Source organism: Oryza brachyantha, chromosome 11, assembly GCF_000231095.2.
Source record: "Oryza brachyantha chromosome 11, ObraRS2, whole genome shotgun sequence".
Taxonomy (NCBI): Eukaryota; Viridiplantae; Streptophyta; class Magnoliopsida; order Poales; family Poaceae; genus Oryza; species Oryza brachyantha.
The window spans coordinates 3,463,240-3,475,528 of record NC_023173.2 but is presented as its reverse complement, the minus strand read 5'-3'; the positions used below and the strand labels follow the sequence as shown (position 1 = coordinate 3,475,528).

General features: G+C 41.3%; 1 protein-coding gene across 1 annotated transcript; it reads left to right on the top strand.

Moving 5' to 3' along the window:
* Nucleotides 1-6,367: 6,367 nt before the first annotated feature.
* LOC102706888 (protein disulfide isomerase-like 1-1) lies at nucleotides 6,368-10,044 on the top strand. The gene is made up of 11 exons (XM_040528701.1): nucleotides 6,368-6,614; nucleotides 7,377-7,407; nucleotides 7,514-7,801; nucleotides 7,909-8,097; nucleotides 8,209-8,334; nucleotides 8,533-8,670; nucleotides 8,747-8,866; nucleotides 8,993-9,110; nucleotides 9,254-9,366; nucleotides 9,463-9,680; nucleotides 9,764-10,044. Exons 1-10 carry the CDS (start codon nucleotides 6,400-6,402, stop codon nucleotides 9,673-9,675), a joined length of 1,551 nt encoding a protein of 516 aa, XP_040384635.1. The 5' UTR covers nucleotides 6,368-6,399; the 3' UTR covers nucleotides 9,676-9,680; nucleotides 9,764-10,044.
* The last annotated feature ends 2,245 nt before the right edge of the window (nucleotides 10,045-12,289 follow it).

The following is a 12,289-nucleotide window of genomic DNA, read 5'->3' as shown; positions in this document are numbered from 1 at the left end:
CTTTGATACCTCGGCTCATCCCATGTGGTCATTTCTTGTCTTTAATGCAATTCTTGTTGCCATCCTGATGAATGATATCATTGAAAGAATCATCGTAACCCAGCATAACCAATATGACAGATGATACTTGTGAGCGTCTGATGGTTTAGTCATGCCTTCTGACGAGCTTGCATACAAATACACAAGCGAGATCTGTATGGTCAGAAAGTAAGCATACTGTCTTCGTAGCTAGAGCAAATTGTTTCAGAGCTGATATAATACATTATACATGTCAACTAAAGTATTATATCCTTCTTTGACTTATGTTGCTAATAAATCTAGGCACATATAAAATATATTCATTAATCATATATAAATTTAAGTAGAAGCAAAACATCTCGTAATATAATACCAAGGGAGTAGTTTGTTCAACCATGGATAGTCTCTAAATAGTTAATAAGGCTCCATCGGCTTTATATTATAAGACTTTCTAAGTTGTTTAGATTTATTCATGTATAAATGTATACGTGTCGATATTTATTAGTACGTATAAAAATTAGATAATTTCAGAAAATCTTATAACGTGTGGAACCTCTAGTACCATTTGGGTAAAAGAAGATAAAACCATTTTTTTCATTGTCCAACACATCCCTTTTGACGTCAGGATTGCAGGCTCATCCAAACAGAATGTGTCAAAAGCCCAGAGCACAAGTCAGCAGTGCATTGCGTGCGTGGGAGGGAGTAGGTGGAGGCGAAAATCTGCATGAAAGGGCATACCGATTCACGCCGGTTGCATCATCACAAGTATATATATCTTTATAGATTTATTCATTCATCCAGTATATCTTTAACGAGGGTCTATTTAGATTCATTTAGAATAGCAAATGTCAAATGACAAAAGTTTTGGTGACAAAAGTTTTGGCATTGCATTTTTGCAACTTGGTGTTTAGAGACATACAAAAGTTGCTATTTTTTTAGTAAAAGTGAGAGGTGATCCGTATCCCTATGTGCTTTTTGATAAAATTTGCTACTTTAGACTGTCAAATGCCTAATGCAAAGTTATCATTTTTTTACCCTAGTGTTTAGATCCATTTTACCAAAAGTGTTTCAAAATGATAAAACTTTTGCTATTTTAAAGTATCTAAACAGGCCTAAGTACATAGTGGCCGTGCATGATGCTGCATACTACTCGGATATATACTTCTTTAGATTCCACGTAGCAAGGACTATGTACTGATCATGTATCTGATCTCTATATTTTTGTTAAGCTACGTACACACGTGCCTACGTTATCCCAAGACAGTCTAATAGTAGTACCTTCGTCCAAATAAGTATATAACTGGAGTGCACTTATTTTAAGTACTTCAATTTTTATGTTTATGTAGGCTGTAATAGTTTGTGCTCAAATAACATACGTGTATGCTCGCTAAACTATTAAACAGTATATTTTTGCAAAATGTTTTCACCATCTTATATTTCTAAACTAGTTTTTTTTTAACTTGGTAGTAGTTTATTCTATTATTTATATTATAAAGTAACTAAATTTTTTATCTTTCATTTTCATTCTAATATAGAAGGCAGCCATAGGAGTGAAATTCTTTCCGCACAAATATTCACGTGTGTTCCTTTGAGAACCGTCAAGAATAGTGCCAAACAACCTTTTTCAGTTTGTGAAAGCTCCTTTCTGTCCGTGCACTTTTTCAGGCCACAGGGGATCACATTTGTACGAGGACAAACAGGAGCAAGAGATGGGTAGAGAGATGAAATTTAGTAATATTGAGACAATTGCTCTCTCTATTTACACTCTACATATGTGGCTCTTATATATGTCTTGATGTTTGAAAAACTGTGTTTGACAAAATTACACTTAAAATAGTGTTGCTTTGGTTTCCTGGCAATTTCCCCTTCTAAATTTTCTTTTCCTGTTACATTATTTGATAAAATTACACCTAAAATATTGTTTTAAATAAATTATAAAGAAAAAATATTTAAAATAATTATATTAATCCGTTAAGTTTTTATGGCTAATCCTTAATTCATCGTATGCTAATGAGCCACCTGATTTTTCGTGGTGCCAGGAGAGGGTTCTCGACCCCGCCTAAAGTCGGATCCTTAGGAGGGTAATTAATCTCTCGTGAATTGATCGATAGAAGAAACCAAGAAGTCTTCCCTTTATTGAGAAATTGTGCCTCTTAAAAAAAAATCTATTTTGCACCATTTTTGTATTGCACTGATGTGACAATACAATTACAAATTTCAAGTAAAAGTTTATCCAATCAATAAGAATAAGATGGCATATTTAATTGTCATATACTCAGGCCGCGTTCGTCGCATAAGTTAACTTAAACCCTGCCACGAAAAATTTAGTAATATATTAGTATATGATTAATTAATTATTAAAAAATATGAAATAGATTAATATGATTTTTTAAAAAAAAATTTTCTATAGAAAATTTTTAAAAAATATACCGTTTAGCAGTTTAGCAGTTTGGAAAGCGTGCACGTGGAAAACGAGAAGTAGTTAATTAAGCTGGTGTGTCCAACGCGACCTCAATAAGGTATGACGTTTTAGGTGGCCAAAACAGAAAACAAAAAAAAAAGAAATTGATCACAGGGCTAGAATTTTAGTAAGCCAAAAAACAGGATGCTTTTAGTATCACTTTATCGAAGCAAATCTGTAGAGTGCCAAAATATAAAAGCCATATCATTGGGACGTACTCCTTTCATTTCATATTATAAAATTTTTTAGATTTATCTAGATTTATCTATATATCAATGTATATGTTATATATATCTATCTAGATTTATTATCACATATATAAATTTAGACAAGACCAAAAAAGTTTATAATATAGAATGGAGGAAATAGCAATTTTCAGGACCACATTTATGGTGTTCCCAATAACATCACTTGTCACACAAGTATGAAAGCATATGACTCACGTCTACGTTGGGGAAAAGAACAAAATTAGTAAGGTCTATCTTTTCGTTTTTACTTATGCTTATAAACCGAAAATTAAATTTTTAACCTTAAATTTAGAGTTGATTTTAAGACTTTTTCACCAAAGTTTATTTTTCAGCCTGATCTTTTAGGTCGCTAAGAATACATGTATAAAAAATTTTATTCACAAATTATTTTTCGTTTATAAATATGTCGTTTGAATTTTTCATACACCCAAATAGAGTGGGTTTTGTTCTTATTTCACCCCGTTATTTCGGTATTCCCATCTGTGATTGTGTATCTTATCAACGACTCGGCCTGGATGATGAACCATCCAATTTGTGTCTGAAGGTATGAGCCTGGCACATAATTATTTTCTTAAAATAATGCAATAGGTATTTCATTAATAAATAAAATAACATCTCCATTTTTCTAATGAAAGCAATTTGGCTAAAAATTAGTACGAAATAAAGTTGGAAGTGCTTTTTCTTGGTCAAAGCTATATATTTCCTAGAGCAAATATCATAAAACTACACATACTTTGGTTTTTGATGCACAACCTTAAATCTATAGTTTTGTGATAAATTGGTAAAAGTATACGTAGTTGTATGAAATTTTACTCATATTTTTAAAACACAATACACACACAAAACCTTATATATGCCTACATGCACCATCCTTATAAAATACATACATGTACAGCACTCCTATAAATATCTTTAAGAGACCGGAGGAGCGACATAATTTAAGATTAACTAAGTTATCCCAAACAGCCCGTTATAATTTATTAGAGATCGAGCTAAAAGTTAGACTTCCTGTGAAGAATTTGTTCCCTCCAAGAAATGCAACTCCACAGTCCATACAACTACACAAGGTTCTTCCTCCCATAAAGTTTGACGCTCGTCCAAAAATTGACTTAGCCATCAAGATCAACAATCTGTCCAACAATTCCATCTCAAAGAATCGCTATCAGTTCATTTTTCTTTCATTTCACATGCACCATTAAATCTTGGTGCCATGTACCACACTGCATTCTTGGAAAAATAAAACAACTATATGCTGTGTTCGGCCACCCCAATAAAGTATCTGACCCTTCTTTTTTCACACGCACGCTTTCTGAACTGTTAAACGGGACAATTTTTATAAAAATTTTCTATAGAAAAATTATTTAAAAGAATAATATGAATCTATTTTATATTTTTTAATAATTAATAATTAATTAATCATGTACTAACCCCTTCCCCCTTCACCTCCGACCCAACGGGGCCATAGTACACGACCTTATAGATGTACTAAGTTGCATCTCGAATCGCTCAACCTTACTGTCAGCATTATTCAAATACAAAACAAACTCGATCCGTGATTAGTACGTTGGACACTAGCAAAGTAGCTATGTGCTCTGCCCATCATCGGGTTCTCTATATACATTTTTCTTAGAATATTAAATACATCTCCACAATTGTAGATGTAATTTTTCTGACTATATACACATCAATTTAAGTTTGTAATCGATCCAATTATCTTTTGTAACGAGCGAAACCATTCCATTCAACGTCACACTTTCTGGCCTCCTAGGTGCTATTCTTTTCTCACGAGAGTTTTATATTTCATACTATATCCGTTTCACGATTAAGACTTGTAACATTATCGGATTTATATGTGTACTGTTATATTTACCAACAATATATATTAATTAATAGATAAATCAAGGCACAACTAAAATATCTTACATTGTGAAACAAATGATGTATTTTATATAACAGCTAGGTATAAACGATATTTACTACTAAATAATTAAAAAATTTGTTGTATAAAGATTAAATGACAAACTTTCTACGTATAAATGTTTCGTATGAAGAAAAACATTTAAAAACTTGGGTAATGTGTCACCAAAAATCCAAATTCACAATAAGAAATGAACGGTTATTAGTTCCATTCTTTGTGCAATGTTTGATCGTGCAGTTTCCAACTGTGCAATGTCATAAAAACACATTTGAGTAGATAAATGAAACATATTCTCTCAATGCAAATTCTCTCTAAAACAGTTCCATAGGCTAACATATCATTTAAATGTTTAGAGATGAAACAAATTGTTTTCCGTTAAGGTTTTAATCCAATTTCATGATTTAGATAATTGTGTATATGATATTTTATTTCCATGAAACCTAATTCATTGATCTCGTTATAAATTCTATATCACACCATTACTTTTACAAATGTAGCATGTCATTTAATAAGATTGAAAGCCCATAAAACATACAATTAGAATGAGCTAATTGACGTATTTTTTTTGCAAAAATCTTTTTGTTTATGAACTTTCTTAATATTTTTTGTCCTAAAATATGAATAAATATATCGAGTTATTTTGCGATGGAGGGTTGTTTTAAGGCCATTATCAACTCCAGAATTCTTAATTCATTTATTTACTCGTACCTCAAACTATTATCACACATTATTTAATTCAACTTTGGAATACTTAATTCATTTAATTATTTATAACTCGAACAATTACCATAAAGTGACACCTCCATCTTTTCCCTTTGGCTCATATTTATAAGCCAAAATTTAAATTTTCAACTTTGAAGTTGATTTTAGGCTTTTATATCGAAGTTTATTATTTAGTCGACTTTTAGATCGCTAAAAATACGTACATAAAATTTTTTAATCATAAATCATTTTCCGCTTCAAATATGCTCCCTAACCATATTCAGCGATCATCGTTTAGCAAAAATGACATAGGAGCCAGATTGTGCCACGTCACGCCGTCACCTGCATCGCAACGGAAACGAGCTGCGATCCAACGCCGCGTCACCACCATGCACGACACGAGTCACAAGATTAGAAACATTTTTTATATCTAACCAAAAGTTTTTTTTACCGTATCCAAATCCAAAAGAGGGCAGTAATAAAATGCGCTCCCTAAATAATTTTACCCGGATCCGGATTTTGAAACATGCGTGGCGCTGGTGGGGGCGCAGCAAATCAGGGCTCCGCGACATGTCATGGGCCTGACGTGGCGCCCTCCCATTGGCCCCGGGCTGTGCAGGTACGTGTGCGGGCGCGGGGTGACGTGGCGCGGGCCGTCGTTAATCCCTTCCTTTATCGGCGCAGGATTGGATTTACATCTCCCGGAACACACCCTTAGGTTTAATATAATTACATATCAGCCCTCAATAGGGACGTATTTGTAATTTATTGGCCTAAATTTTAGAACATATTCGAACGGTTACACATCTTTATACTTACAGGGGGTAGCGCGTAATTGTGACCTCTAAATATCTCGTGACTCCGGTGCGCCGCGCCCACGAGGGAGTGCCGCGGGGTGGGGCCCGCATGGAAGTGTCAAGAGTCCATGTGGACCGGCTCCAGGTGGTCCCCGAATCGCGTTGTCCGCGCCTCCCACTATTAAAACCCCGTGGAGCGCTGCGGCAGCGGCGTCGTGTCGTCGTCGTCTCAACTCTCACAAGAGGAAATCCGCCATGGCGATCTCGAAGCCGAAGGCCTGGATCTCGCTGCTGCTGCTCGCGCTCGCCGTCGTGCTGTCGGCGCCGGCGGCGAGGGCAGCGGCGGAGGAGGCGGAGGAGGGGGACGAGGCGGCGGCGGGGGCGGAGGCCGTGCTGACGCTCGACGCGGACGGCTTCGATGACGCCGTCGCCAAGCACCCGTTCATGGTCGTCGAGTTCTACGCCCCCTGGTGAGTGGATGCTCCGTTGATGGGACATGCGTGTTGGGTTAGGGTGCGCGCGCGTGGATCTCGCGAGTGGGGGTGAGTTTGGGTGGGTTTTGGGGGGGGGGGGGGTTTAGATCGCGGGGTTTGGGGATGGGGATGGTTCAGATGCGGGGATTGGGGATGCTGGCAATACGTTTGGGGGCTCGGTGTGTGGTGAATTGATGGGGTTTTGGTCGCGATTCGGTTATTCGGTCTTGGATTCCCGCCCGATTCGATGATTTGTTCGAGTGGATTGCACGTGTGACTGCGAGTGCGGGTGGGCGGCTTCTTTGTGGATTCGTAGTTGGAGGTAGTGATGGTAGCTTGCGAGGCTCGATTTCAAGGTCTGTGCCAATACTAGCTTGACATGTTAGCTTGTAAGATTTCGTAATCAAATTTCAGTGATTTAGATAGCATTTGAGTTTGATTAAGGTTTGCCAGGTTTCATAGTCAAATTTCAGTGGTATAGATAGCATTTGAGGTGAACCAAGGTTTTAGCGTGTCTGTATCAGGGGTGCATCTGAGAATTTTGGGTGTTTTTCACTTTCAGAGGTCTTAAATCCAGATAGATTTGAGTTTTTTTTCCTTGAAGATACCTGCGAATAGAGATAAATTGTTGCGCTCCTCTGTAGTATTATTCTCTTTTTGTACATTAAAGTTTATGCTTTATGCTGCTTTTGTTATATGAATCAAATTTAACGAATGCTAATTCTAAATATGTCTTAACTGGATAAACCCAATTTGCAGGTGTGGACACTGCAAGAAACTTGCTCCAGAGGTATGCTTCTGTACAGTTGGATCACTTCCTTAACAGCATATTTTTCACAATTTCACCTAAATTACTTGATCCAACCTATTAAATATTGGTGCATGGTCTGTTTCAGTATGAGAAAGCTGCTCAAGAACTAAGCAAGCATGATCCACCGATTGTTCTTGCTAAAGTTGATGCCAACGATGAGAAAAACAGACCGCTAGCTACCAAGTATGAGGTCCAGGGTTTCCCGACCCTGAAGATATTCAGGAACCAGGGGAAGAACATTCAGGAATACAAGGGCCCGAGGGAGGCTGAGGGCATTGTTGACTACTTGAAGAAGCAGGTTGGCCCTGCTTCCAAGGAGATCAAGTCACCAGAAGACGCAACCAACCTTATTGATGATAAGAAAGTCTACATTGTAAGATCTTAATTCCTTATGATGTTTTCCCAACTTCTATTTGTTATTCACTGTTCATGCTTTAAAATTTACTGCTGATTTATATTTTCTATTGACTATTGAAATAGGTTGGAATCTTCTCAGAATTCAGTGGCACTGAGTTTACAAACTTCATGGAGGTTGCAGAGAAGCTGAGATCTGATTATGACTTTGGGCACACTTTGCATGCTAACCACCTTCCACGTGGTGATGCTGCAGTCGAGAGGCCGTTGATTAGGCTATTCAAGCCATTTGATGAGCTTGTTGTTGACAGCAAGGTTAGCCTTTCCTTCAAATACCACTTCATTGTTTTAACTATTTTTATTGTGTATGGCCACTGTCTCCTGTAGCTTATTAAGCGTATGCATTATGTTTTTTTTTTTTCTCAGGATTTTGATGTTAGTGCTTTGGAGAAGTTCATTGATGCCAGCAGCACCCCTAAAGTTGTTACTTTTGACAAGAACCCTGACAACCACCCTTACCTCCTGAAATTTTTCCAAAGCTCTGCTGCCAAAGTAAGCACTTGATTCTGTTCGCTTCCTGAAAAGCTTGATTACTATTAATCACAGCTGAATGTTGATTGATAATACATGTGCTAAATGGGCATTTATCGTGTTTGAAATAGCGGTTCAAAATATTGATCTTTAATATCACGTTATGCCAGTCAATTGCAGTTGTTGATGACTGACTTCATGACACCAAATTATATGCAGGCTATGCTATTTCTGAACTTCTCCACTGGACCATTTGAGTCTTTCAAGTCGGTTTATCATGGTGCTGCAGAGGAGTTCAAGGACAAGGAAATTAAGTTTCTCATTGGTGACATTGAAGCCAGTCAAGGTGCCTTCCAGGTTTGTTTCTTCACTTTCTCATAATTTTTCCAAACCATTATTGATGTACTTGATGCTAACGTTAAAATATATGCAGTACTTTGGGCTTAAAGAGGATCAGGTACCCCTCATCCTCATTCAGGATGGCGATTCCAAGAAATTTTTGAAGGCGCAAGTTGAGCCTGACCAAATCGTTTCTTGGTTGAAGGAGTACTTTGTAAGTAGTCTTTTGTACTAGTACTTACTAATATAACTGTTGACTATTTGTTTCTATTTATGTAATTTTAGGGTATCTGTTTAACCTGCACAATGTCTCACTAAACGTCTGTATCTTTATTTTCAGGATGGTAAACTGTCACCATTCAGGAAGTCTGAACCTATCCCTGAGGTCAATGATGAGCCTGTTAAGGTTGTGGTTGCTGATAACGTCCATGATGTTGTCTTCAAGTCTGGCAAAAACGGTACATACTGTTTTCATTAATCTTTTCAATGGAATGATGAGCCCTTTTTGTTTGAAACTGTTTTGACTCTTTATTCTTGTCATTTATTACATTGGGCCTCTAATCAGATTGGTAGCTCATTTATTTACCATTTTCTGTTTCAGTTCTCGTTGAATTCTATGCACCATGGTGTGGACACTGCAAGAAGCTGGCCCCAATCTTGGATGAGGCAGCCACGACGCTTAAAAGCGAAGAGGATGTTGTCATCGCTAAGATGGTAAATTTCCTCTATAGCTGTGTGGTGCCATTAGTTAAGAGTGCATTATCACAGGTACAAATTTATCTAACAACTACTTTGCAACCTTGTATGCAGGATGCAACCGCCAACGATGTGCCGAGTGAGTTTGATGTGCAAGGTTACCCCACCCTGTACTTTGTCACTCCCAGCGGAAAGATGGTCCCCTATGACGGTGGTAGGACAGCCGACGAGATCGTCGACTTCATCAAGAAGAACAAGGAAACCGCCGGTCAGGTGACGGAGAAGGCAGAGTCGGCCTCAACCGAGTCTGTCAAGGATGAGCTCTAAACAAGGTCTGTGTATCGATGTCGTCTTAGTATCTTTTTCACATCAAATTCTCCATGCTTACTAATCCAAAACTGTTTTTGATATGCAGTGAGTAGGAGAGGCATGGATGCTTGTGGCTGTAGACATGGAACGAGAAGGGACCTGACGCTAACATGTTTGACAGCTCCAACGCCAGATTTTGCCAATGTGCTCAAGGACGTGAGGGAGAGAGGAGAGGGGCGATAGTTTGATGTTCCGGCCGGCATGTCTGTGTCCCATTTGAGAAAATACTGTACAATCAACCCGTTAATTTATGCAAAAGTGATAGTCGGTAGAAAAATGGTTCTGGACAAGTTGAATAAAAGCTGCCTCAGTTGCATCACATCTGCTTTGTTTTGTCTGGTTTTTGTTGGTCTAATTATCTAATAACGGTGATGAATTGTGGGTATTCGAGGAGATCCATACTTTGATTAGCTTTTCATTAAAAGAAATGCGTCTAATTGCGTGGTCAACATAGCTTCAGATGCACGCCTGGACAAGAGCTGGCTTCTGATTGCCGGCAACCACGGAAGGGTCGTTGGTATGCCGGCAACCCAGATTCGCAAAGGGGAGAGAGGGGAGGCGGCTGACGGGTGGGTCACGCGGGGAGGAGAGAGGAGAAGGGGCGGCCGATGGCTGACGAGTGGGGCCCGCTCGTCAGCGGCTCAAAGCAGAGGAGGGGAGGTGAGGTCGGCTGGGAGTGGAGGGAAGCGGTGGCCGGCTGAGCGGGCGGTGGTGGGTGGTGACGGCGGGGAGAGCGGCACCCACGGAGGGCGGCGACGACTGACGGTGTGAGGGTGATGATGGCGGCGGCGAGGACAACGCCAGGCGCAAGTCGGTGGGCGGCGGCGCACGACGTCGAGGACGACGGCGACGGCGCGTGGGAAGGCGGGCCAATCGCGCGGGAAGAAGGGCGCGTCACCACTTCGGCGTGGCGGCGGTGACGTCGGGCGGCACTCCGGCGGTGACGTTCGGCGGTCCACGGTGCCCAGCGACGGTGCGGGTAGTCCGGCGGCGGCGGCAGGATGATGGGAGAGGAGGAGAGGGAGGTGGAGTTGCTCACCGGCGAAGTCGGAAGCGGCGGCGAGGTCTATGGGATCGAGGCGAAGGTGGCGACAAGGACGAGGGGCGGCTTGCGGCGTTCGGTGGTGAGATCGGCCGGCGGCAGCGAGATGACGGGGCGTGGCGGCGGAGAGGATGAAGGGGTGGCGAGGGTGCTGGGGTGCCCACCGGCGGCGGCGAAGGCCGGCGGAAGGTTTGCGAGGTCAAGGTGGAGGCGGCGACGCGACTGGACGGCAGCGACAGGTGTCCGGCAACTAGATCGGTCGATGGCAGCGAGGAAGCAGTGGCTCACGGGCGGAGAAAAAGGTGGCGGCGGCGCGGTGTGGGATTTACAGGGGAAGATGGCCGTTGGAGACCGAGTCGGCCACGATGCGGTCTCGGCGGCGGCCGTTGCGGGCGGCGGTGGAGCGGAGTCTGGTTCGGCTCCGGCGCGGGGAGGTGGCGCGGACTTGCGCGGCGCAGGCGAAGCCGGGCCAGGGCGAGGCGAGCGAGCTGGGCCGGCGGCCCAGGTGGGATTGAGGGCGCGCGGGAGGCGGCGCGGTGGGCCGGGCTGCACGGCCGGCCCACGCGGGAGGGAGGAGGGCGCGGAGAGGAGAGGGGGAGGCCGGTCGGCTGGGCCGGCCGAGTGGGGAAAGATGGGCCGGCTCGGCTGGGCCGGCCTGGGAGGAAAGAAGGGAGGGGAAGGAAAGAAAGGAAGAAAAAGAGAAAGGGGGTGGAAAATTGGACTTCAGCCCAATTTGAGGAGGAAGGGAAAAAGAAATAAAAAGGAGCGAAAAAGGAAAGCCCCACTTTGCCGAATTTTAAGTTAATTTTTGGGCAAAGTTTTATACTCTGCAATTTTAAGTTTAAATCCTGTTAGTTGATTTGGAACTTTCGGAATCTGAAGAGGCTGCAACAGTTCTGCTGGCCTTTGGTGTTCCGCTTTGACTCGTTGACAGACGTCGCACAAGGCGACATATTCTGTAACTTCTCTCTTCATACTAACCCAACAAAACTTTTTCTTGAGATCCTGATACATTTTTGTACTTCCAGGGTGGATAGAGTACTGAGTTTGATGAGCCTCTTGAAGTATCAACTCCTTTAGTTCCTTGTTATCAGGTACACACAACCTGTTTTCCATCCAGATTGTTTCATGTTCATTTTCTAAAAAATCTCGAGCTTTACCAACTCGCATATTTTTCTTTAGTTCAGCTATTTCTGAGTCATTTGCTTGGGCCTGACGTACTTGATCCACCAAAGTTGGTTGCGCCTCTAGGGCTGCCACAAAACCTTGTTCGACTATACCCAAATTTAGTCGTTCAAACTCCTGCTGCAACTGCTCACAAACTTCTGTGGTCACAGCGGTATTGCAGTAATTTGCTTTACCTGGGTGATAATGAATACTTATATCATAATCCTTGATCAACTCCAATCATCTTCGCTGGCGGAGGTTCAAATCCGGTTGTGTAAAGATATACTTTAAACTCTTATGGTCCTTATAAACTTCGTACTTGTTACCAATTAAGTAGTGTCGCTAGATTTTTAGGGCATGCAC